This window comes from Lacerta agilis, chromosome 14 (assembly GCF_009819535.1).
Source record: "Lacerta agilis isolate rLacAgi1 chromosome 14, rLacAgi1.pri, whole genome shotgun sequence".
Lineage (NCBI taxonomy): Eukaryota > Metazoa > Chordata > Lepidosauria > Squamata > Lacertidae > Lacerta > Lacerta agilis.
The window spans coordinates 15831554-15857686 of NC_046325.1; the positions used below are offsets into that span (position 1 = coordinate 15831554).

The 26133-nt window shown below is 48.7% G+C and overlaps 1 protein-coding gene across 1 annotated transcript; it reads right to left on the reverse strand.

The window, feature by feature from the left end:
• LOC117058346 (myocardin-like) lies at window positions 1-26133 on the reverse strand. Its single transcript, XM_033169472.1, has 14 exons — window positions 25845-26133; window positions 24654-24744; window positions 15747-15812; window positions 15452-15510; window positions 14558-14633; window positions 13490-13639; window positions 12304-12452; window positions 8837-8956; window positions 7948-8216; window positions 7688-7829; window positions 4906-5298; window positions 3623-3760; window positions 3290-3344; window positions 1-2887 (listed from the first exon to the last, which is right to left on the reverse strand). Exons 2-14 carry the CDS (start codon window positions 24706-24708, stop codon window positions 2451-2453), a joined length of 2109 nt encoding a protein of 702 aa, XP_033025363.1. The 5' UTR covers window positions 24709-24744; window positions 25845-26133; the 3' UTR covers window positions 1-2450.

Sequence of the window (26133 nt, forward strand, 5' to 3'; positions counted from 1 at the left end):
TTTTTTTTAATGCCTACACTCTCAAACCGCCTTCACTTTCGTACAGTCCAACTTGGCAAGTCAACAGTGTGGACAGTACAGAAGTGAAAGTGTTTTACAGCTGAAATGGCTGGTGCAGCAAACTTTTCTGAGGTTACAGACAGAGATACATAAAAAAGAGGACCCGGCACTCTTTGGCCCCTGCAGGGGGAGAGCTCAGCTTCCCTCTGCCTTTGCTCTTCAAATTATGGGGAACGCAAATTTTCTTGCCAGTTTTGGCCCTCTCCTGCATGCTTCCGATATACAGTGTCTTTTTTTTCTTACGACAGATATACAATTATACAGTATCTGTATGTGTGCATGTATGCATGCATTAAAACCTGAGGCTGAAAGGCTGCTCTGGGGAGGGGAAGCTATACTTATGATGTCACAGGTGCCCAGCCAGTCAACACTCTGCACAGTCCCTTCTGCTTCAAAGCAGTAAAAGTTATTTCCCCTGCACTTGGTCCTCAAGAGAGTGTCGTTTGTGTGAGACAAGACTGGGGTGAGTCAACAGAGTGGGTCCTGTTTTTATGTAGGTCTAGAGACTGTAGTTTGAGAGTGTAGCTGCAGCAGGCACACCCTAATAGCCTATGTATGCTTTGAAACATCTGGCAATATTATTTTAGTTTAACTTGTCATACCTTCTTCCAAAAACTCCAGAGAAACACAGGGCTCATCCACACTGACCAGGGTATTCTAACAGAGAATTTCTATCGCTCTCACCAAGCTAAGGACTTATTATTCACACTTCTGTTTGCCCCATGATTTCTAGGCAAGGGTCTGGGTTTTTTCCCCCTTTAGTCTTGCCAATTTCCCCAGTAAAAACCTGATGTTCACTGCTGAATCGGAACAAATGCCAATTGGGTTTTCAGCAGATTGACTTTGTTCTGATTGGGCAGTAAACAGGGCACTTTGCTGGGGAAACCCACAAGATGGAAAAGACAGATTTCAGACCCGTGCCTAGAAATCATGGGGAAAACAGAAGTGTGAATAAGTCCTTAGCTTGGTGAGAGCGGTGGAAATTCTCTGTTAGAATACCCTGGGCCAGTCTCACAGAACCACAATTTTCAGGGATTCCAGTAAAGATGGAATGGCTACAAATTAAAGCAGAATTAAGCCTTTGCTTAGATGTTTCCACATGAGCAGTTTCTATAGCTGTGCCCGGATCCTGCGACAAGCCCATTGGCCTAAATGTCCCAGCAACCTTTGGCTACTAGGATCATCTCCCTTGTGAAAACAGATCCCTCCATATCCAGCTCCCTTTGGGAGCTTTCCCACCCCCGCACCCCCAGACCAAAAAAAGAAGTGGTCCTGAGCCCTGTGTCTGCATATGCACCCTCTACTTTGCAACACCAAGTAAGAATGACAGCAAGGGTTAGAATGGCACGAGCTGTTGAAGCTGCTTTTCGCCCTTCCAATCCCATCTCTCTTTGAGTGGCCACAAAAGATGGTTCGGTCCCCAACACAGATGTTTTCCTCCCTCCCACTCTCTCCCCCCCCCCACTTTCAGTAAAACATGAGGTTGCCACTGCTGGTGTAGCCCATTCAGGGCAGCCCCAGGAAATCTTAGCTTCTCCCCCATTGTGTCAGGGGCTTGAGATGGCACAATCCAAATTGTTTCGGAGCTGGCACTTCCTCTGTTTAATTCAATAAAACGATGGTATCTCCTCGCACCAAGGTAGAACCTGCATTTCTCATCCTAAGCCAGTGTGCATCTTGATCTATGAGGCCACACAGATGTGTGCAGAGCTGGTGTTGTTCTCATGGTTCAACTGAGCCAACATGACCTCTCGAAGATGCTTTGAGGGTAGACCATGGCACTTCCTGTTCTATTAATGGCTTCTGGAGTTGAAACGATGCAGGCATCCAAGGTTCAATGTAGCGTGACCCATATGCCAAAGCTTTCATTCAAGATGTTAAGAACCCAGGTTCCAGGGAAGGTGGTGTTGAAAACTGGTGCCCTTCCAAACCTTTTTTTTTTTAAAGAACTGCTTCACGGTGGCATGGCAGAAAGGCACGCATTTTAATTCATCTCCAACATTTATAAAGGTCCTTGATGTCTTGAACCATCCCGATGCAGCAGGCTGGCTGGACCACTGTCCTTGCAAAGATTGGTTTCATCCATCTCAAGCTAGAGACATCACTGAGGACAGCAAAGGGTTTCTGGGACTGTCAGGCCATTGAAGATGAGGTGCCTGGTGCTGACACAACCCAAACATCAGGGTGCTTAATTCTTCTAAGAGAGCAACTGGACTTGCCATGAACCGAAACAAGACCACCCGTGAGAATGCTTGATGTTAAAACTGCTCTCTCATTCTCACCCATTCAAGGTGGTACCCAGTGCCGGCAAGGCCTTACAGGGTACGCAGAGGATTCTCCCCCTTTCCCTCCAGGCCTTGGGGTCTCCGAATGGGCTGCTAACACCCCACCTACCACTGCTCCACCATTAAGTCTATCATGTGGTTGACGCCAAGGTCGGTTGAATCAAAGAAGTCCGTGCAGAAGATGCTGCCCCCAACAGGACTGGTGGAGCCGAGGCCTGATGCTGAGCCCGAGGTCAAGGCCTCTAGCCAATCGACCGGGTCAAATCCAGCACGGGCACCGTTTCCTTGCCAGGCATCTGGGGGAGATGGGGGCATCTCCAGAGAGTCAGGGGAGAAAACAGAGGACAGTGAGTCCAGCGACGCAGAGGAAGAGGAGGCCGTCGAGAGGAAGTCGTAGGGACCAGGAAAATCAAAGATGGCGGAGGTCACCAAAGGAGGTTCGCTGCTGGGCCGCGGTTTCTTTGGTGGTGACGGTTCTTGCGGGGATGGGGCAACTCGATCAGGGACTTCTGGGTTCAAGGCAGGTGCTTGAAGAAGGTCACCTGGAGCAGATGAGGAGAAACGGGATCTACCTTGGCACAGCAGCACACCTAACATGCCCTCCTAACCCTGAGCTCATTCAGATCTAAGCCGCATAACCTGTTTCTGTGTCAGGACTTTGCACTGGAAGGCGTGGCTGACAATGGCTTTGGGCATGTGCAGAATGCCTGCTGCTCACCATTGAGTAACCAACAATCCTGCCCCACCTGTCTGGGGTTCGGGGGTTATATTTCCAGGGCAGAGAATATGATTCTGAAGCAGGTTTTGAACCCCAGATTCCTAGTCTTCTAAAAAAAAATGTATCATTGCCACATTGGCTCCATTCTTGGAGCTTCTCCAATAGCAAATTGTGGTTTATGGCTGCCCCCTACCAGAAAGCTGGGTTACTGGGGCCATTTCCTCACCTGAACACATCAGTGGTTCCTCTAGGATATCTTCGATCGATTGGCTTGGCACCAGCTGCAGACAGGGAAGGAAAAAGAAGAGGAGTTATAAAGGGATCCCTCACCAAGCCCAGCCATTCAGCCAGCTCTGGGGCAGGGTCCTTTTTTTGTACAGGGGTCTTCTAAGCAGTGATGATTTTCAGGCAAGGGGTAAACTCAACATGGCCTAGGAGCTCATCCCATAAATTTGTTTTCAAGACTTGTGGGATAATTATAATTAAAAAGGAGAAGCGTTCCTCGGTGCATGTGCAGAGGTTGGAGAAGCCCAGCTGGGCCTCCTTACCCCCACAGTACCTGAGCTTTCTGGATGGCTTCTTGGAGCTCCTCCTCCAGGGAACGGGTTGCTGGGGCTGGGTCCGGGGGGCTGGCTGTTATTTCAAGGGGCAGCTCCATATCAGAATTAATCGGCTCACAGGAGGCAGGGCACAAAACCTAGCAGCAGGAAAATGGAGGAAATACAAAGTCTAGCGTTTTCTGCCCTCTCTGCTACCAACCCAACCAGGGCTAAAGCAGACTTCTCTTAAAATGTCCAATGCTCATTGGTTAATAGCTCATTGGGTGATATGCCCCACAAACCCCCAAACTAAGCACTGCCACAGGAAAGGTGCATGCAAACATGTGCCTCTGTGGCAAGGATTTTTTTTTGCCTAAGGGCTGCCAGCTGTTGACCTTTAATGTACAAGTTATCTGAGGCAACAGGGAGACAGTTTGGTTTTTGCCCCCACCCCTTGCTAGGAGACACCATTAGCAGAAGGGCCACCCCTACTTATTTGTAGGAGTGGCCGTTTTGCTAATGGGGAAACAAGCAAACCAGTACTCCCCTAGCAGATAAAGAAAAGCCCGGTTTGTTCATCTTAATCCTGGAAAATACAAACATGCAGTTCGTAGGACACAGGTCTGTATCAGCTTCTCTAGCTGTAATATTCTCTAGAACATTTGGGGGGTTTTAATTTAGAGGACAGATGACAGCGGTGGGGGGTGAGGCCATGACAAAAGTGCATACTATGCCTGTTATGGAGAGGAGGTGTTTCTCTCTCTCTCCCATAATACTAGAACTCAGGGTCACCCACTGAAACTGACTGGCAGTAGATTCAGGATGAAATAAAGGAAGTCCTTCTTCACACTCACACAAATGCACAATTAACTTGTGGAACTCCCTGCCACGGGATGTGGTAATGGCCTTAAATACTTTAAAAGTAGATTAGATAAATCCATGGGTTGTTCCGCGGCTATTAACCGTGCTGAAGCCTAAGGTTGCAGCCTAAAAGGATGGAGTCTCCATGTTCAAATGTACCTGAATCCAGGTGCTGGGGCAGCAACAGTGGGAAGAGGGGCTGTTGCACTCTTTTCCTGCTTCCTAGAGCATCTGGTTTGCTACCATGGGAAGCAGAATGCTGTGGAGGTTCTTATAGCCCAGCAGCCCTCTAGAATTGCAAATCTCAGGTGGCCTCTCTCCCAGTGCTCTGCTCTAATCCATTGGGATACCCTCCTTCACACAGGCAACCCAGGAATGACTTCCCCACCCCGCCGGCCCCTCACTCTCTTTTGGATCATCTGGAGAATGCTTGTTTGCTCACCATGAAGCCATCTTCTGTGCCTCCTCCCTCCTTGGCGCATTCTCTCTTGGGGACGTAGGGCGGAGGTGCCCCCTGCTGGCCGTGGGGCGGTAGTGCTCCCTTGCGGCGGTTCTTGATCCGTTTGTGCATCTCCAGCTCCACTCGGAGGTCATCGTCATGGTGTTTCTGCTCCCGGTGGAGTTTCAGCGCCAGGCTCTCAGCCACCCGCTGCTTCTCCCGCAGGGCCTGGGCCTCCTCCTCTAGGTCGGAGGGTGCCAAGCGGGCGCTGGAGAGCGGGACAGGTGGGGGCTTGGCCCTAGCCACCTGGTAAGGCTTGAGGCGCTCCAGCAGGGCCGGCTTGGTGCCAGAAACAGGGAGGCCCCGCTTCCGGAGCTGCTGGCGGAGTTCGGAGACCTGGGAATCAAAGCAGCGGCCAAAGGAAATTAAGGCTGGATCTACACTGATTGTAAAAGCGCTATAAAAAACAAGCAATAATAGCTCTTAAGAAAATTTCCAATTGACGATGGATTGCTGCTCTTCAGCACCCTCTGGTGTCACATTTTTATAATGCATTTTTAACATTATAACTGGCCTGTGTAGGTTTGCCCTACAAAAGGTACTATAGAATATTACACAAGACACCAGGAATGGTCAAGTGTCAGGCGTGTGGGATCTACTTTGCTTTTTATAGGACTCTTCCTCACCCTGCGAAGATCCGCCAACAGGAGCATGGTGCAAAAGACTGGCATTCAGCATTAAAGAATTCTGAGCCTGGGAATTTGTTTTGAATGCCAGAATGGAACGGAGTCCACAGTCCTTCCATGCAGGCAACCCATTCCTGGTTTTCTTCCTCGCTTTCACTATTCAGCAGTATAATTTAGAGTGCAGGCCTAGGGGTCAATTTGTTGCAGCTATTGTTAAACAACTGGCAGTCAGGAAACCTTGCCGATCCATTGCAAATCACACAGCCTACTGCCAACCCCTAAAACACACACACACACACACACACACACACAGAGAGAGACGGGGGGGGGGATCGTTTTATTGTTACATGTTCCCTTCCCTGAGCAATAAAAAGATCCATGACAGCATGCTACCCAGGCTCTGCTTGCTCTAGGTAATATTAATATTAACATGTGTTTATCAAGTAGTGGGATAAGTGAAGGCATGTGCAGCATGCACACTTTTGCCAGGTGGCAGATCTACAAGTCCCACCACATTAGATCTCCAGAGAGAAGCACCCAAAGAAATACCTAGAGATGCTTCAAGCTCTCAGTTAACTTAGATCTCTCTCGATCTCTCTCTCCTCTCTTTCTGCCCCATTCTGTCTTCCTTTTGTTTGGAAGCAGAGAAGTCCAGCCCTTTTGGGGGGAAACTGGGCACTGCCCCACTGACCTTAGCCAGCAGAACTCAGCAAAGAGGAGCAGGAGGATGGGGGGGGGGAGAGGGCAAAACTTAGTTATCTCTGCCTGTCCTTGGCTCTAGCTCCACCTACTCCCAGCCTCTCTGGCTGTGGCACCAGATGCCAATAGTTGGGAGAGAATGTGTCTCCCCTTCCAAGCTCTGAGAGTTCCTGGGCCACTCACCAAGAATCTGCCAGGTGAAAGGAATGGCTGTCCAGCAGCCTTCAAGGGGGTGGTTATGAAGTTGCACATACTGTGCAGTCTCATCTGAGAAGATCAGGAACTACCGGTACCAACGGGTATAATTCAAGGATGGAAGCTCCCCCAAAGTCCCCTGCCTTCATAACTCCAGATGTCCATCTTTCTTTCTTTCTTCCTTCTTATCTTTCCCCAGCTACCATTTTATTTCTTGGCTTTTGCTTGTGGTTTTTTTTTTTTAAGTCCTAAAGTCTAAAGTGGCTTCCTAACAAAAAATAAATAAATAAAAATAAAGCAACCACCACCAAATACAAACAGAATCGGCAGGAAGCAGTGGGAAAATACCACTGAAACAACAGCTCTAAAAAAAGAAAAAGAAGGCTTGGGGTTAAAAAGAAAAATAAAGTCTTAGCCTGGTGCTTAATTCTAATCACTACCGTAGTGCAGGGACCAGTCCATAATTGGGGCACCAGCACTGAAATAGCCTTTGCCCCCTCTTCACCACTTCGGGAAGTTTTTAATGTCTGGCATTTCATTATGTTTTCATACGTATTGGAAGACGCCCAGAGTAGGCAGGGTATGAATAGCAATGTTGTTGTTGTTATCTCGGATGGCAGGGGGCAATCAGAGAAAGGGTTTTGGATGCAGATCTTAACTCATGGGAAAGGAGGAGACCTGTCCTCCTCCTAGTCGGAGAGCCTCAGGCGCAGGGCAAATAAAGCCCCCCCCCTGTCTTCTCCATCTGGCCCTTGGCAGTTCCCTCCCTTTGGCCCTGCTCTGCTCCTTCCCAACAAGAGCTTTTGCCTGGCTGGACCATGTCCTTGCACTCTGATAGTGCCTCTTGGTCAGCCGGATGGAGGGGGGTTCGGGGGTGAGATTATGTGAAGAGACCTCTGGCTTTTGTGTGTAGCCTGCTGAAGAAAGGAGCAACACCCATTGCTCTACCCGCTTGCTGCCTCTGCCCCACCCACCTCGGCCATGTGGCCCTCAGAAAGTTGCCCCCTTGTGCTGATGATTACGTCCCCTCCTCTAGATCTTCCCATCTAACCAGGTTCTTTGGAAACCTGGCTCTCACCGCAACAGAACTGCTGAAGTGGTTATTTGCAACTGGGCTCGACTTGCAGAAACCATCTCTGAGAGCGGGATTCCGTCCACGCAGAATCCGATGTGTGATGGCTGGGAGTCCTCCTTCCTCAACTCACCGTTAGCTCCTCCAAGTTGGCAGGCAGCAGTTCCGGTTTGGGCGGCGAAGGGGAGGTTGGCGTGGCTGGAGAGGGGAGCGGGAGAGGCCCACTTGGTGGCGCAGGCGTCCCAGCGAAGCTCAGGACCTGCTCTGGAGCACTGCTGGGCAAAGGGATAAAAGAGAGGAGTTGACGCTGGGTTTCCCCATCCCAATCTTCTCTCCGGCCTCGCTAGTGTGCTTTTGTCTCGGAAGAGCGTTCCCGGAAGCAAAACAGCTCACCTGGCTGGAACAGCGTGCACGGCTCGGACGCAGAAGGTGGCTGGCGATGTCGGCGTGGGCTGCTGCTGGCTCATGATCTGGAGCTGCAAGAAGACCTGTTGCTGCTGGAGGACACGGGCGTAGGCCGCATCCATGGGCACCGGCGCCTGCTCCCCCTTCTGGTCGGGCGGCATGTACTGGTGGTACTTGAGCTTCTTCACTTTGGGGCGCGGCTCCTTGGCCTTCTTGGGGCGCGGGGGCTTCCTGGTCTCAGGGACCTTGGATGGGGCCTGTGAAAGGCATCAAAGTGTGTGAAAGAGAGCAGTGGTGCATAGTGGTTAAAGCAGGGGGCTCTCTAGAGCTAGGTAATGCTGCTACTTTGGGTCCCTACCCCTTGTCTAAATTCTTGGGCCTTCAGCACACGGGTTAGCAGCAGAGGGAGAAGCCAGCCTCCAACTGTCCTCCCTGCCGCAAAAGAACATCTGACTCTGTCCTTATGCAGGAGCAAAGGTAGGGAGTGAAAACCAGCCACCTGTTTGTTTTTTTGCATTGGGTTATATAGATTCACTTTTTATTAGCCTCCCAACTAAAGTAGGGATGTATAAAAGGCAGAAATATTCATGGACCCTCAGAACAGGTTTTGTATGGCGGCAGCACAAATGCCAATAAAACCATTTCGGTCAGTGAAAAGCCGCAAGGCAGACTTAGCTGGGCACCTGAATGGCAATAAAGATAGCAGCGGACATGTTCTGTTCAAAATAGGCAGCTATCTGGATTCGGCCTGCAATGCATCCTGCACCAATTCACGCTTTTCTCTGATAAAAGACAGAGCAGTGGACTTCTGCTTCCTCCCCAACCTCCCTCACCCCCCCCCCCCCGCCCACCTGTTGCTGCTCTTGATTGTCTCTACCTTGAGGAGTGAAACGGAGGGCTTGGCAAGGGGGCTCCCCCCTTGGGGAGGGAACTCAGCCTCAGAGGTGGATGACGGCACAGGAGGCAGCTGCTGATCCAGGATCGGAGGGAGGTCCAGCTGCAGGGAGGAGAGGGAGAAAATGGAGCCCAAGTACCCTCCTAGCTCCCAACTCCTGCACTCCCTTCTCTAAACTGGCAGCCCCCAAACTTTCGTTTCCTATAAAGCCAAGCCTCCTTCCCTTCTGAGAGTTAAGCTTTCAGCTTAACCATCAGCAGGCATGCCCCAGTTTTCCCTCTTGTGTATAATTTCAGCTGACAAGGAGAAGTCACCTGCAGCAGTGGGAACAGCGAGAGGCAATGTTTCTGGGCAGAAAGTGGGGTAGGGCTTTGAAGGAGGTGGTAGGGAGCTGGGGAGGCGACGGGGGGGGGGGGCTGGTTTACTATACCTGTCCACGTCCAGCCTTAAAACCCTACATTCTGTCCTGAAGCCTAGAAGGGGAATTCTTTGGCATGTGCACAAAGACTTACGAAATCTAACAGCAGTTGAGGACAGCCCCAAATCATGGATATGGTTAGTGACAGGGCAGAGTGTGCTGCTGCTCATGCCCAGTTGACGGCTTCCTACAGGCATCAGGGCAGCCATTGCAAGGAGAACAGGATGCTGGACTAGATGGGCCTGTGGCCTGATCCAACAAGCTTGTCTTGCGCTGAATGCAATCTTGGGGCGGGGCGGAGGCAGGGGGAGCACAGCACACAGGTAGTGCTGGCTTCAAGATTTGGGCAGTGTGAAGGATAGAGGGGCTGAGTGCCCAGATAGCACCTCAGAATAAGGTCTTCTGATAAGACGGGCAGCATTATTTGTTAATACTGGGAGTAGTAACAGTCACGTTGCAACCAAAGGTCAGTGTCATCATTCCCACCCAGAATTGCTGCCCTGGAACAATCTCTCTCTCTGTCTCTCTCTCTGTCTCTCTCTCTGTCTCTCTCTCTCTGCCTCCAAAGGCTTGTGACCTCCTCAGTGCCCCCAACCCTCTCTAGAACCAGGAATAATTTGGGAGTGTGTGTGTCCTGTGTGAAGCTGGGGAAAGCCGATGATGGTGTCAAAGGTTTTGGCCTCTAAGTGAATCAGAAATGACTCTTGGGGTACAGGATTCTGTCCTTCCATCCTTGCCAGTTTAGGCCTCGGTAGGTCGCACATGTATGGGTTTGTTGGGAGTGGAAATCGAGGTACTGAAAGTGTCAACTCTAACCTGAAACTCCCCCCACCGCAAGAGCAGCAGACTGGCAGCAGGTGTAGTTACGTTAACTACTGATTAGTCCTGCTTTGCATAATTTTTTTTGGCAGGGGGTGGTGGTGGTATTATTGTGTCCTGGAAAAGGGAAAAGGAGCCAACACCTCACAATTCACTCATTGTGATTCTTACGTTCTGCAATATTCAAACATGCCCTGTAGAGGGCAGCACAACCACATATACCAGTGGTGGCGAACCTATGGCACGCGTGCCAGAACTGGCACGCAGAGCCCTCACTGCTGGCACGCGCACCATCGGCCCAGGTCTTGACATGGCCGCTGTGGTGCAGCCATCCCTCCGGCGCCCCCGACGTGCCGTCTCTCCGCTGCCTCCCTCCCGCGCTTGCCGCCCCTCAGGAGGGGGGTGGGCAAGCGGGGGATGAGGGGCGTGGCACTGGAGCGGCGCGGGGCTCTGCGCGCCCTTCCAGTGCTTCCGGGATGGGAGGCGAGGGCGGGCAGCTCGCGCTCCCGCTGCCGCCTCGGGTGAAGGGGCGGAGTCGACGCTGGCAGCCAGAGGTCGTCGCCTTATGCAAGGGCTGAGTGAGTGAGGGGGAAGACGACGAAGGAGGCGCGCGCGCAACAGCCTCTCCACGCCTTCGCCGGCGGCGCTTTCCTGGGACGGCTGGGAGAAGTCGCTGCCGCTGCCTCAAGTCCTCTGAGGGAACGAGGACCCTCCGCTTCTTCAGGGGCAGCAGCAGGTGCGGGGCCCGAAGCCCCTTCAAAAGGAGAGCCGCTGCTGCGTCTTCATCTCCTTCGAGCGGCGTCCGCCCGCGCCCTCCCTCCGCTCCCGGCTCCTTTACGAGGCTTCCCGGGCGCCTCGGGTGACTGGCTCCTCCCCGCTCCCTTGGCGAGGCGGAGGCGTGCGTTTGTTTGTCCGCCTGTTTGGTCTCCCGAAAAAAGGCTTTCCAATCCGTTTTTTTTTTGCCCCGGCCGTTGTGCTCATGTTTCCCTCTTGGGCGACGGGAGTGGCGGCGGTCTCATCTCCTTGCACTTCCTCCAGAAGCTCCCCCAAAAAAGCTCAACAAGTTTGGGCACTTTGTAATAAATAAGCGGGTTTTGGTTTACAGTTTGGGCACGCGGTCTCTAAAAGGTTCGCCACCACTGACATATACAGTGGTACCTCGGTTTAAGAACAGTCCGGTTTAAGAATGATTTGGTTTACGAACTCTGCAAAACCGGAAATAGTGTCTTGGTTTGAGAACTTTACCTCGGTCTAAGAATCTGGAATCTGAACGGTGGAAGGGCACCAGCGGTGGGAGGCCTCATTAGGGAAAGTGTGCCTCGGTTTAAGAACGGTTTTGGTTTAATAACGGACCTCTTGAATGGATTAAGTCCGTAAAACGAGGTAACACTATATATTTATTTTACTTACTTGGAAAGAGAGATACTATAGATTATTTTGATTGGTTGGTTGATTTTACAACTTTGTTTTTCCAATATTTACGACCCTTCATATTTCGGAGTGCATGTACAGTGGTACCTCTACTTACGAACGCGATCCGTTTCGGGGTGCCGTTTGCACCCCGAAAAGTCCATAAGTAGAGCACCACTACTGCGTGTGCACAAAGCGCGATAGAGCGCTTCTGCATGTACGTTTGCCGCGTTGGTAACCTGAAAAGCCACAACGTGAAGTAAATGTAACACGAGGTATGACTGTACTTGGAGATAAACTCATGAACGAAACCTTTAAGATCACTCCAGATCTCTTGCGAATTCACTAGGCTTTTTTGACAACCCAGTTTGTCCGATGTATTTCTGTGTGGAGCTGGACCATAAAGCCAAGGAAGGTGTGGGTATCAAGGGGTGTTCTTAACGAATTGGGGATTTCTAACAGTTCTCAGCACACTTAACCAACTACAGTTCCCAGAATTCTTTGGGGGAAGTTGTGACTCTTTGCAGTAGCATGGTATTGCTTTAAACGTATAGTGCAGATGGGGCTGGAGTCAACTTATTCTGGTCTCCCCTCCTTTCTCCTCCCTTTCAAAGATGCAGTGCCCACTTTAAGCAATGCTCAGACGTGAGAATCAGATATTTAATACTGAGAGGGAAAGCTGGACACCTAGAAAACGTTACATTTCCAGGAGTATGCACCAAGCGCCCTGTTCTTATCCTCTGTTCCCCTTTCATCTCATGTCACTTCAGCATGTACAGGTGAGTTCTACGCAGTTGCTTACCTGAAAGGCTGCTGCTGCGGTGGAAGGGTTCCCATGGGCACTTCCAGGAGACAGTGCAAAGCACGGGGAGGAGGAGGAGGAGGAGGAAGAAGAAGAACTACTGAGATCTTCCTCAAAGGTGAAGGAATCAGGAGCAGCGAGAGTTGCATCTGCAGACGTTTCGAGTGAGAGAAAGAAGGGGCGGCATTATTATAGCAGGGTGGAAGAAACAACTGTTATTGTTTCTCACATAATTTTCACACCATTGTTAGTTTTTCACACTGTAAAATCCAGGGATGACTTAGGGGCCTGTTCTATGTCATTTGCCCAAGTGCAAGGACACCCAGTTCTGGCCTTAATCCTAAACATGTGACCGGAGGATGGGGGGGAGGGGCAGGGGGGCAGACAAGCAAACACACACAAACAAACAAACACACACACACACACAAACACACCACTGTCTTCATCACCTTCAAACTTGTGGAAGGTGGCTATCTGCAGCAGGGAGCCTGTTGACACAGTCTTCCCATATATTTTAGAACCCTGAAAAACCAAGAGTTCTAGAAGGCGAGTCCCCATGTATACAAAAGGCTCCTTGCTGCGGAAGCTCACCATAGCTCACCATCCACCAGCCGGAAGGCAACTGAGAACTGTGACTGGGTAGAGCTTGTTTGTTTATCCTTGCAGCCTGGCCCTCGCCCCCAACCACACTCGTTTGGCTGATGCATTGCCTGAGGAGGGAGGGAGGGTGATTTGATGGGTGCTAACAGAGCAGCAATTGGAACCCTGCTCTGCACACATTCCATCCAAGGAGCCAATCGGCATTGGCTAGTCCCAATTAGGCAGCCCTTTTGCAAACCTTTTGCAAAACGCTCCCCCAATTTCCATCACGTTTCTTCTCATAACAACCTCGTGCTGCCAATATCCCCATTTTGCAGATGAGAACGACTGCGTGCCAAGCTTGGGACAGAGGCAGGATCCAAGCTCACTTTTCCAAATTCAGCTCCCTAGCCCTCACTGGGATTTGCTCTACCCTGTTACAATCCCTCCTGCTGGGATTGTACCAGAGTCCAAGTACTTTCCATTAGAGCCTGCCCTTCCATAAGCAGCCACTGGATCCCTCCTCTCTCCAGGGCAGGATTCCCCGTTTCCACTCCATGGGACAGGAGGATTCCCCAGTAAGGTGAATGCCAAATCAAGTCCTTACCTGCCACAGCATCCTTGATACCTGGATCCAAGGAAAGGATGTTTTTCTTCACCAGCTCAAGTGGTCCAGGGCGGTGTAGGATCTTCTCACTCAGGTCTTCAGCCAGGCGAGCCTTTTTGTCCTGCAGCTCAGAAGGGTCCCCCGGAGACACTGCAGTGAGAGATTACAGGAAGCAGAGCAACTATCAGAAGAGCAGGCTTGTGGGATCAGACAAGAGGACCCTGCAGTCCAGAATCCTACCTCCCAAAATGAGCCAGCCTGATATTCCTGGAGCAAACTCCGCAAACTATGTTTGAGGGATGTAGTGACCTGGAAATCCAATTGGAAATCCAAGGTCCATTTGCCTTATTTCCACATCAATTTGTGATTTTTTTCATAATAGAAGTCCACACAAAAATCATATGCACATTTCTCCTAATGTGTGTATTTTTAAATGCTATTTTGCCTAATGTTTTGCAAACAATTTCCCCTAATGTAATCCTTGTACATTCTTTTTCGCTAATTTGTGTGTTTTTGCACATACTTTCCTCCTAATGATATGCAGTTTATCTGCTCCTTTTGGCCAGCGACCTGCACCACAAAATTCAGAGAAGTGCTGTGAGTCCTGGAAGGCCTGCTTCTTGCCCTGCAGACCTTTCCCACCAGGCCTGGGAGGGCAGGGCCAGGACGGACTCCAGCTACGAAAGTTGAGGCTGCAGAACAGATTCTTGAGCTGCAGTATTGCTTAGGGGTTGTTCTTGCTGTTATTTGATACTAATTTTTTGTATCTTTATTTTAGACCTGATTATACAGTAATTTATGTGGAAAGTGTTCGATATGGTTGTGTATTTTTTGATGTCTTACTTATTGTTTATGACTATTTTTGTTGTAATTATGTGTGTTTTTCATGTTGTGAGCTGCCTTGAGCATGGTTTGATTTATGGAAAGGTGGCATACAAATGAAATGGTGTGTGTGTGTGTGTGTGTGTGTGTGAATTTCAAACAATAGCTGCATTTTGGTGAATTAGGGAGGCTCTCATTAAAATGTAAGCCAAACCAAATGCCTCCTAGGCAGAAGTGGCTCCTTACCTTCTGACAGCTGGCCCTTAGCAGTGCTGGTCTTGTGGGGCCGGGGCGAGACTTTCAGCTTGGCAATCTCATTGGCCTGAGGAGAAAGAAGCAGAGGAAACTTTAGCATCCTTAGCCAGGTGCTCAGGTAGAAGAGCTAGGAGGCATCTTTCGCTCACTTAGGCTCTGGAGAACCACTGTCAGTCAGAGTTATGCCTTCCGACTTTTTTCACACCCAGGAAGACCCTACTTGAATTGCAACCCTGCAACGTGAGATCCACATTTAATTTTTCAGCTATGCATGCCCACGGCCAATGCACAGAAGAGGGAATTTTGATTGCTGCAGCTTGCGGGACTAAAATAACAAAAATCTGCCCCCCTACAAAATGTCTTTTTTTTTTTTAATAAAGGTCCAAAATGCCTGCCTTCCATTGCTTCTGCTCTCTCTCACACACCTCTCTCTCACACACCTCTCTGTCTGGGGCTGGGCTGTCTCCAGGCCTGAGCAAAGTGACCACTAGTAGTGGCTCTCCTCCTCCAGTGGAGGGATATAAATGCAGTAAATAAAATAAAAAGCACCTGCCATTTTAGATATGCCTCTGTTGCCGTGCACGAATTAGTCATATACTGCACTGTGATTAATATATTTTAATGTCTTTTTATTTTACAATAAATGGTGGTGGGGTGGGTTTTTTTTTGCATTTGAAAGTTTCGTCTGGACCACGTTCCTGCTTGCACACCTCACTCAGGTGTACCCAGAGCAGTGGCTTCTTGCTTCCTGCAAAAAGAAGTTGCTTCTCGCTGGGAGGTGGGTGCTTAATAAGAGTCAGTGAGCAGTGGAGCAGAGTCCCATCGGACCCTCGTAGTGCTGCTTCCCACACATTGTTCAAAGCCTTGAGCCCAGCTGGTACTCACCCTGTTCTGGCCCTGGGTCCCATTGGGCTGCGAGAAACTTGCAAGGGGTTTGTTGAGCGCTGGAGGGTTGATAAAGGGGAGCGTGTTAGCAAACTCTAGAAGAAACTGCCCTACCTGTTGATTTTGGCCTGCCATTCTTTTGTTGCTAGTCCATAAAGAAACAGAACCTTATCTCAAGGTTAGAAGACCAGCTCTTCTTTCCTTAGCACCCACCCACTCCTTCATCCATGCAGAAATCCTCTTTGCAATGTGACTCCCTTCACTCTTTGCAAAGAGGTGCAAGGGAGGGGCTCACCTGGGAGTAAGTGGCGTTTGGAGAGCTGTTCTTGGGACCGCCGGTGTTCCATGCGCAGCTGCAGAACTGCAAGGGAGGTGACAATATATGAATAATGGTAATGACTTTATTTGTCTCAGCCAACAAGCAATAAAAAAGCAGTGAAAAATTCAACTCTTAAATCATTCGGCGCCACCCACCCTCCCACCACAAAGCTAAAATGAAGACAATAATTGATATATAACTCCAGATTACTAATGTTGACAAAGTTTGTAATCACTTGGGCTGAGAGTTGTTTGGAGATTCCTATTCACCGCCCAGAGCTAACAACTCTCACTACTCTTAACAAAATAGAAAATTCTTTCCAGTAGCAAATATCTGAAGAAGTGTGCATGCACACGAAAGCTCATACCAAGAACAAACTCAGTTGGTCTCTAAGGTGCTACTGGAAAGAATTTTCTATTTTGTTTCAACTATGGCAGACCAACACGGCTACCCACCTGTAACTACTCTTAACAAACTAAAGCACCTAGAAATTTGTTGGAGGGGGTGGGGATCCGTGGCTGCTGTTTAAAGTAGGATCACAGAGCTTTAAATGTATGGTGCAAATGTGAACAGGCCTATTTGCCCAGCTCCTGCTGCTCAGCTGCATTATGGATCTAGCACGGATTCCCCTGAAAGTTCTTCTCTGGCTCAGAATGCGCAGTTAGATTTCTCAGGGGTTTGTAAATCCCAAGATCAGTATTCATACGAACTGTTGTTGCAATTGCTGTGTTATCTTTAGAAATGAATGGTTCACTGTGGTTGTGCTTTGATACGCACCCCCTGCTCTCATCTTGTTGTGAGCTGCTTTGGCCAGTCCATGTGGATGAGCAGCCTAAAAACCAAAGTAAATAATAACTACTACTGCCACCACTGCCACCAACTAAAGCCTGCAGCTTTGCAGGCGCATGCAGAACATTTCTTTGCTGTCAGCCTACTTCCTCTCAGTTAAACCCTTAACAACTTTTTGTGATTACCAGCAGCTCTCCTCCGCAGCTGATGCTGAGAACTATAGCTCCCAGGGGGGGGCAGTGCAGAAAAGTGCATATGCACAGCACAACCATTACAAGGGCAGGAGGGAGCCCTTGGGAAACAAATGAGGATGGGCTTTTTTTCTGAGTGTGCACAAAAGACGCGTGCAATTATCCACCCCTGAAGTGAAGGGAAAGGAGTCTGCACTCTTCATGATTTGAGATTTTAAAGTGACAAATAAAAGCAAGCTAATGAATACATGTTAAGCAGAAATAACTAAAACAGATTACACCATAGAATTAAGGTCTTTCATGGTCTTAATCTGGTTTCAAACATGCAAACCAGCAAGGATCAAGATGCTCTGGAGTCTCAGATGTTCAGTCCAGCAACCAACTGAAATATTGGGTGCTACTTTGCTTTACCTTTGACAACTGTTACTTATTCAGGGCTTGCTCCAGTGAGTGGCAAGGCTGGGCATTTGCTGGGGCCCAAAGAGCAGCAGAAGGCTCGCCGCCCCAGCACTGCTACAATTTCCAGAGAATATCCAATAAGATCAGATGCAGCCAGATGATTTTCTTATCTCCCACCTCTTCCAGATTAGGGGCCACCAGTGAGGGTGTCATGCCCATAGCCCCCCAAATCCTGGTGCTAGCACAGTCAGTATTTATGTATACTGCATCACAGTGTACATGATGTTACACAGGCAAAAACAGACAGATCGCTGGCCCCAAGAAACGAAACTTACAATGGGAGATATGAGGATATGAGGGCAGGGATGGAAAAATGTGGGTGCTGCAGTTGAGACTAAGGAGAAAAGTGAAACCCCTGTGGACAGGTACCGTATATTTTGAGGAGGGGTCTGAAGGAAGGCAGGGAGGTGGCGCCACATTTGATTCTGGGGAACTCAAGACTGTCCACAGTGCACTGTATGAGACTGGGCGAGATGTCTGTTGACTTGAAGAAATCGAGGGAAACTGGATTGGAGAGTTCACCCTATTCAAGAACCCAGGATGCATCCAGGTTTGCAAAGGAGTGAGGCAAGGTAAGGCAACACCATTTTCTCTGGAATTGCTTTTCAATAAAACAAACTGGGAACAAAATGCATCAAGCTTTTACTGACTGCTGTATGATACTTGGTAATTTATACTGTGGAACTGGAAGGGGAAGTTAAACGGGGGGGGGGGGTTACACAAAACTGGCCTGGAAATGAATATATAAAAATGAAATGGATGCAAATTGAGTATTGCCCGGAAGCCTCCATTTAAACAAACAAAGAATATGAAAAACTGGGAATTACATCTTGTTTGACCAACAAATGACTACATCCAGCCCTTCTGGAGGCAAATCCCAGCATCAGAAGAAAGGTCTGCCTTAACGGAATAAATTCATAATTACTTGTCAATAAACGGCAAAATGAAAGCTAAAGGAGAAATTTACAACTCAGCACTGAAACCTCCTGTGGATATATGCCATATAGTGTGGTGTAGAAATCTGCTATATCTATGGTTGGTTGACAACATTAGTTGATGTAGTATGACAACATTAACTCGTACATAAAAAGCTGTGGAACGATGTATGCACATAATGTTTCTTTGTTCCCATATGCCATGGGAGAAACATGACAGGGGATTGGTGTAAAAGAACTGCAATACGAGGTCATCTATGATATCAAGTGTAGAAGGGCCAGCTATTTGGTCTGCCAAGCAAGACAACAGGTGGACTTTCCCACCATACAGAATAGATTCCCAGGGATCAAGTGCATCCCCTTGGCAGAAACAAAATGTGATGGGGTGATCCAATGACGAACCCGTTTGGTTCCCAGTGGAAACAACATGCTCAAGATGGAACGGAATGGCGAGGCGATTCTGTACATTCATGGAGGAGGAACGAACGAGGAAGAGCCAGATAGGATTTGGACAAGGACAAGAACAAATCTGCAACCTCCTTGGTTAACTCTGTCTCTTTTACTCCCAACAGTGGGTGGGTGCCCCTTAGCATAACAGAGTTAATGTTTTCCAGTATCTGGGTTATCCATTTGTTATCTAGTCGTGTCCATTTACAAAGGGCAATTGAATGAGCGATGGGGCAAATCCTTAACCATGGCAGTTTGACAAGGCACAGGCCAAAATATTTTTCCGGGCATCATGTGGAATCTAAATGTTTGATGAGGGTAATAATAATAATTACAAGGAAGTGAATCAAAAGGCACCCATCAAGGAAACATGGAAGGCATAACTGTATGACAATCTTGTCTAACTGGCATGCTCTCTCACATACCCTGCACAAACGCAGGGTGGCTAGGAACCTGGGAATTATAATTTTTGCAAGGATGTTGAGAATTCTCTAAGTGTCTCCCACATCACAGGGAGCCAGGTAGAATTGGGAGGCTCCTTGACACCCTTTAAAGCAGGTGTAGGGAATATTCTTCAGTCCAACGGTCACATTTGCTTCTGGGCAACCTTCCGGGGACCACATGCAAAGTGGTGGGCAGGACCAGGAGCAAAGTAGGTGGAGAAAGAAATGCGAATTTTGCCTGGGTACAGTAGGCTGGTTTCATACACCCCTCTCCATACAGCCAAGCAAGAGGCATTGTTCAAGGACATGTTCCAACCAGGGGAAAACATTTGAGAAGGATGCAAAGCGAGGGCAGTGAGGGGTGTGGCCTGGGGAAAGGGGGTGTGGCCTGGAGACAGTCCTGAAGGCCAGGTGAGAGGCCTGGAGGGCCACATTTGACCCCTAGACCCAAGTTTCCCCACCCCTGCTTTAGTGCTATGTCCTATGCATCAAGTGTCAATTAATTTAACTGGTAATAAATCTGCCCCTTTCTCCACCCAAAATCCTTAGCATTTTAATTCTCGAAGGAGGCCAGGAAGTTGGGATGTCCAACAGAATTCTCAGCACACTTAGAAAACTGCAGCTCCCACTGGGAAGGGAGGGGAGCCATGGCAATTTGAAATGGAAAGTGAATCAAGTAAGCCAGACCTGGACCACATTCACACCACACATGTCATATCACCTTAAACAATCATGGCCCCACCTGTGGGAATACACTCCGTGGGTGCGTTTGCACCTGTGATCATTTGTACCTGTTTAAATGTCAATTATGTGCACTATTTAATGTATACTTCCGAGTTAAAGTGAAAGTGAAAGTAGGATCCAGTGGGCGTCTTGCCGCTGAGATCCCTCCGCTAAGACTTTTTGGCTCTAAGGTTTAAACTTGTTAATGGTCAGTTAATCTGCTTCCCGCCCCTTTTCAAGGGCAGCAACAGTGTTCTGATTGGTAAAAGTATTGATCATGACGTTGTCTGTTCGTTGTCAATAAAAGGCTGCGGCTCCCCGTGTTGGGCAGATAGTCGGAGTAAAAGAACGGTCAGGTTAGAACGTGGGTTGGTTGGTTTAGAAGAACGCGCAGGAGGTAGAGAGGGTTAGATCGCGGAAGATATTTCGGTAAAGGGCTTAGATGGTCTTAGAGCGGACAAGCCCAGAGAGAAAGTTGCGTGGCAAGGTACAGAGAGAAGAAACAGCCCACGCGGGTCAGCCAAAGCCATCCAAAGAAAGCAAAGCATGGTTGTCTGTCTTCATTTCATTTAGGTTAATTTTTTTACCGTTTATTAGCACATTATTTGGCCGAAGTTTTGGCCGCCCTTTATTTGAGTACTTTACTTTTGGGAACAACTTAGGAGGTCGCAAGTGCTTGCAGATACATCTACGAGGCACTCATTCATCCGAACGACTCACGCATCCTTCAGATTCAGCCTGGCGGACAACTTTCTTCACGGCGCGGTGTGAGCTGGGCTCCGGAATTACCGGCCGTCCCGTCCGCAGGCTTGGCCGGTGCCCGTGCAAGGACGCACGTGAGGCGCTGGCCACAGATCCCCCAGCAACTGGTATCCCGTGTGCAGTTGACCTTGTCCTGCACGCGGGAAGCTCCAGCGAAGAATCCCCGCACCCCCCCCCCCAAAGAATTATGGGAGCTGTAGTTTGTAATGGGTGCTGATAAGTTATTGGGAGGCCCCTATTCCCCTCACAGATCTACAGTTCCCAAAACTCCCTGTGAAGAGGGATTGACTGTTAAACCACTCTGATAATTGTAGCTCTGTATGGGGATTGTCGGAGTGGGGTGCAGGTCACCAGCACAGAGGAACAATTATAAAATAAGTCCAAATGCACTGGAAACTTAAATGAGTCTTGCCATCCCTGACCTTGGAACAGAAGCAGTTTTCAGGGCCCTTTAAAAACAAGCAAAACAAAAACCATGTATATAAGCCCATAGAAATTCAAACGCTGCTGCACAGGGGAAATCTCTGGGAAGGATAACCTTGTCCAAGGAAGAGCACCAAAGGGATATGGCTGAGGGGGCGAGCCCTCCCCTTGCTCTGCCGTCAAACAGCAGGCACGTCATACCTTTGGAGGGTGGGACTGCTGCAAGCGTTTCTATTCCTGTGCCCGCTTCTCTCCTGCCTGGGCATTTGTCCCGTTGTCAGCAACAGCTGGGGTGACGCCATTTGCTATTTATTTAAAAGGCTGGAAACACAAGATGCCCCAAACTCCCAGGCCAGTAGATGGCTGCAAGGACTACTTGTGGGGAACCCACCACCAAGTAAAGACCCCCCAAGTGTCCCTATTTTCCAAGGACACCCCAAATTTACAGAAGCCGTCCCAGTTTTTGATTTGATTGCAGGTCCCGCTTTTCCTTAGGATGTTCCTATTTTCATCGGAGAAATGTTGGAGGGTATGGAGTTATGTGACCTCAGAGCCAAGGAGATGATACAACATTTAGAAGACATCTATATAGTTTTACTATGTTTTTATATGTGTTGCCACCCAGAGTATTGTTACTATTATCATTATTATGGAATAGGATGTGCCTATTTTCTTTGGAGAAATGTTGAAGGGTGTGCAAATACTCAACATGAGGGGCAAGACCTGGGGGTGTTTAGTGTTTCACCGCTTTGGGGAACTGTAGCCAGTTCCAGGCCCTCAATATGAGAACCTGCATACACTACACAAACTGTACTTAAAGCATCCTGGGGGCTGTTTTAGGGCCAGTTTTGCCCCTTTTCTAGTGACTTCCGGGTTCAGTGTGATGTTTGCGTGTGTAGTCACGCACATATTGAATGCGCATAAAACGGTTGTTGCCTGTAATCAATACTGTACACTGGCTGAATGTAAAACACATTTTTGCATCAGTGCTTCACTGCAATAACCTTTTTGAGAAACTGGAGGAAGCAGGATAATTTACATGTTAAGAAACAAAAGCTGCCACTGCACATATACTGTGTAAAAGAACGAAAGTTTACTACCCCAGCCTTCTCTTTCCCTGCTTCTCTTCTTCCCCAACCTTATACTGTCTATAATATTAGCGTCTCAGATTGAATATAACACATCTGCAGAAAAGATTCTATGAACGGAAAACTGAGGCATTGTGTGTACTTTTGTAATTCAAGAAAATCTTTGATAAAATCTTTTTTTAAAAGAAGTTGTCACACATTATTCCTGTGACTGTACTCTGTTTTTAACTGCTTCTAATTCTAAATTGTTGTAACCTACCCTAGGACCTGCTGGTGAAGGGCCAGTGTCCCTGAATGCTCAGTGGGCCCTCCTTGATTAAAAATGGTCCCTGCAAAAGCTTTAGCAAACCTACCAATCAAAAGCAATGCTGATTTTCGTATGTCCATAAGCATTGCACCAGCGGGAACTATATGTGTGGAGAAATTATGAAAAGGGTGGTTTGTAACAGGAAAGAAACATGTGAGGCTGAGAAAAACACCATGGTTGCCACTGAGGAATGCCTATGATGCCACAGGCAGGTTGACTGATTACTTAGACTGGCTGGGCCTGAACAAAATGGCTGCTGGACGCAAGGGTTAGGTTATGAGGTACCAACAGAATGGAAAAGTGACAAGTGGTTGTGAGGAAGAGCATGACCCTGGGCCTTACAACTCATATGGCTGTCACACACCATACATTTAAAGCAAATGATTTTCCTCAGATAATCCTGGGAAATGTAGTTTGTTATGGGTACTGGGAATTGTAGCTCTGTGAGGGGTTGCTCTGTGCTGCACAGTGCTTCCCATTGCCCAGCCTGGTCAAGCAAGTGGTAAAGTGACACATTTATTGGCTGGGCAGGGGAAAACCTTAAATGCATTCCTTTTTTTAAAAAAAAAAAACTTTAGATTTGAAGGTAATCCAGAAATATTCAGAATCAGGGCTGGTGCGCAAATCTACATGAACAACCATTCAAAGCCTGAAGATGTATTCACAAATAAGTATCTGAACAGTAACTGAACAGGAAGAGCAAACAGTATCTCATGGGCTATGAATTTCTGAGGGGACATTTACTGAGACCTTTCGCTGGTGTCACAGGAGAGACACTGGCATATGAAGGTGGCTTGCTGGCAACTTTTGGTATAAGGCCCACATTGTGCACCTGTGTGGTGACGTAGGAATCGAGAATATCATCAACCACATTGACTTCAGAGATTGTTTCAGCCTCGCAGAAACGTAGCTGAGATGTGTTCCATTAAAATCCCCACTGATGGGGCCCTGAAAGGTTTATTTTGGAGGGAGGTGACACCCTCCAACCTTAATTCAGTCCCCTGACTAGTGGAGTGGTGAACTGTTGTTACAAAGGGGCAAAAGGAAAGCACTCTGCACACGCCTATAGACAACTCCTCTTTACTTGCTCCTAGAGCAAGACCTGACCACGAAAACCTGGCTCAAGTTAAGATTTGGAGAACTGGGCCTATGTTGTGGCTTCACACAATGCAGTGCGGTGAGCCAGTGCAGTGGTTTAAGTGTTGGACTAGGACCTGAAATACTAGCATTTATATCCCCACACAGTCATGAAGCTCCCTGGGTGACCTTGGGCCACTCTCTGTCAGCCTAACCTACCTCACAGGGTTGTTGTGGGGATGAAATGAGGAGGGGGGAAAAAGGCGGGATATAAATGCAATCAGTCATAGGAACCAAGATCCTATTTGTCCGTCCGTCCGTCCCCCATAAAATATTTGAGGGGGCTGAGCCTCCCCAAAGTTGATGGGCATTGCCATTCAAATGGTGCTGACACATCTGTCCCTTGGGGCATAATTCACCACCAGCAAGGTCTCCTGTGCAGGTCAGAGACTTTGCTTAGCTTATTGACCTTTCCTGCAACTAGCAGAAGCTGGGAAAACCATAAGCAAATCTGTTTCCAACTCTATCCATCTGCATCATTTATTTTCTTATGTATATATAAGAAAATATATATATATCTTATATATCTTATGTTGATCCCCCCCCCCAAAGGAGCTTACAGGATAACGAAAACATAAAATGATATTCAAACTGTCTTGAAAACTGCAGCAGAAAATGTAGAAGCAGCAGTAAAACTACACCGAACACCTATGATTTACGCACACATGGGAACTTGCATGACCTTGCTTGTAGAATGTGTCTTGCCTTGATTTATTTATTTTTATAACCCCAAGCAACAAAATGCAGCGTGGGCTGTTCTCTTAAGAGGACAGGAAGGTGCCTTGTGCTTAGTCAGAACTTTGGTCCACCTAGCTCAGCACTGTCAGCTCTGACTGGCAGGAGCTCTGCAGGGTTTCAGGCAGGCTTGTCTCTCACAGCTGCCATCTGGAGGGGCTGGGAATGGAACCTGGGACCTTCTGCATGCAAGGCAGATGACATACTCCTTGAGCCACAGCCTGTCCCTTACATAGTAGGATATCTCATGAGGGTTCTGAAGAGAATGATTTAAAAATAAAATAAATGGAAGGTGAAACAGTAGGCATTGAGGTCCCTGTCTTTGCCTGCCACAATCACCACCCTGCAAAAAGTCTATTTTAAAAATTTAATAGCACCAACATGCATGCACAAAAGAGTAAAAAAAAAAACAAAACCCTAAAGGCCCACTCAGATCCTACTTACCGGAGCGGAATTTGCTTCGGATCAGCATGGATCGTTCAGAAGCCAGGAGTGTCATCTTTGGAGTCCTTGCAGGTATACAGTAATCCCAAATCTGAGGTAGGCCCCATGGATATTCAGAAGAGGGGGAAACAGGAAAATAAGGAAGATAAGTAAGTGATGAAGAAATCTCCAACTAGGATCTAGAGAAGCCAGCAACAGACCTCTTCAACAAGAGTGCCTGGGCCTAGGGATGCAAAGTTGGATATCAGCAAGAGTGGGGACCAGGGACACCTGAGTTCAAATCCCAACACAGCCATGACTCTTTCATTGTGACCTTGGGGCAGTAAATTTCAGCCTCACCTGTCACCTACCTCACAGGGTTGTTTTGTAGATAAAATGGGGGGGGGGAGGAGTCATGGATGCCACCCTGAGATTCTCAGAAAAAAAATGTAGGCTTAAAAATGCAACGCTTAATAAACTAATCTACCTCACTGGGTTGTCGTTGTAAGGCCAATGCTGTGTAATGGTTAGCGACTACTGGACTAAGATTTGGGAAGTCAGGATTGTTCAAATGTCTGCTCAGCCATGAGGTTCACTGGGTGACTTTGGCCCAGTCACTGTCTCTCATCCTAGCCCACCTCACAGGGTTGTTGGGAGAGATAAGTGTGATATATTGAGCACCTCCGGGTGGGGTGGGGGAGTGGGAAGGTGGATATAAATCTAAACAAATATTTAAAAAAAAATCGAGGGAGGGGCAATGGAGGGAGGAGCATTCAAGTCCTCCTGAGTTCCTTGCCGGGGGCGGGTGGAACAAAATAGCAAAATTTTAGGAGCAGGCAACTAGCAGAAACGCAGCAGCAGGTGGAGCAGTTCCGTCGCTAAAGATGCAGTTGGGAGACGGGGCTTGACCTGTTGAGTTTTTGCCCTGTTTAAAGGGACAGGAGCCCAGCTGGCGGCGTGTGTGAAAGAAAGAAGAGCGAGAGAGATGATTTTACTGCTGATTTTTTTTTTATCACCTGCTGTCCGCATGCACCTGCGATGCCCTCCTCGGGGAGAAAGCCCAGGAGGAGAGTGCCCTGCCTCTGCCATCGCCCTAAAGCCTCTCTCAAGGAACCCAGGAGTCCTGGCTGTCCCTTCCGCCTCCCCGCTACTGCCCTTTTTAATGCCAGCCCCTTCCCCAAAGTCCAGGGGGACCCAGGCGCCCCGACTCACCGGAATGGACGGTGCAACCCTTTTCCTCCTCCTCCTCCTCTTCCTCCTTCTGCTTGGCTTGGGGGGCGCTGGGAACCGTCCGCCCCCGACGGCTTCTCCGGGAGGGTCTGCCGGCGGCGTTTCCGGGGGGGAGGGGGTGGCGTCCTTCTTTTCCTCGCTGCCTAGGTGAGGATGGCAGCGGCGAGGGACGGCCAGGCGCACGGACCTCCGGAGGAGAGGGTTGGGCCGACGGCTCTGCCCCCCGCCTGGAGGTCGGACGCCACCGCGCCCCCCTCCCCGTCCCCGGGCA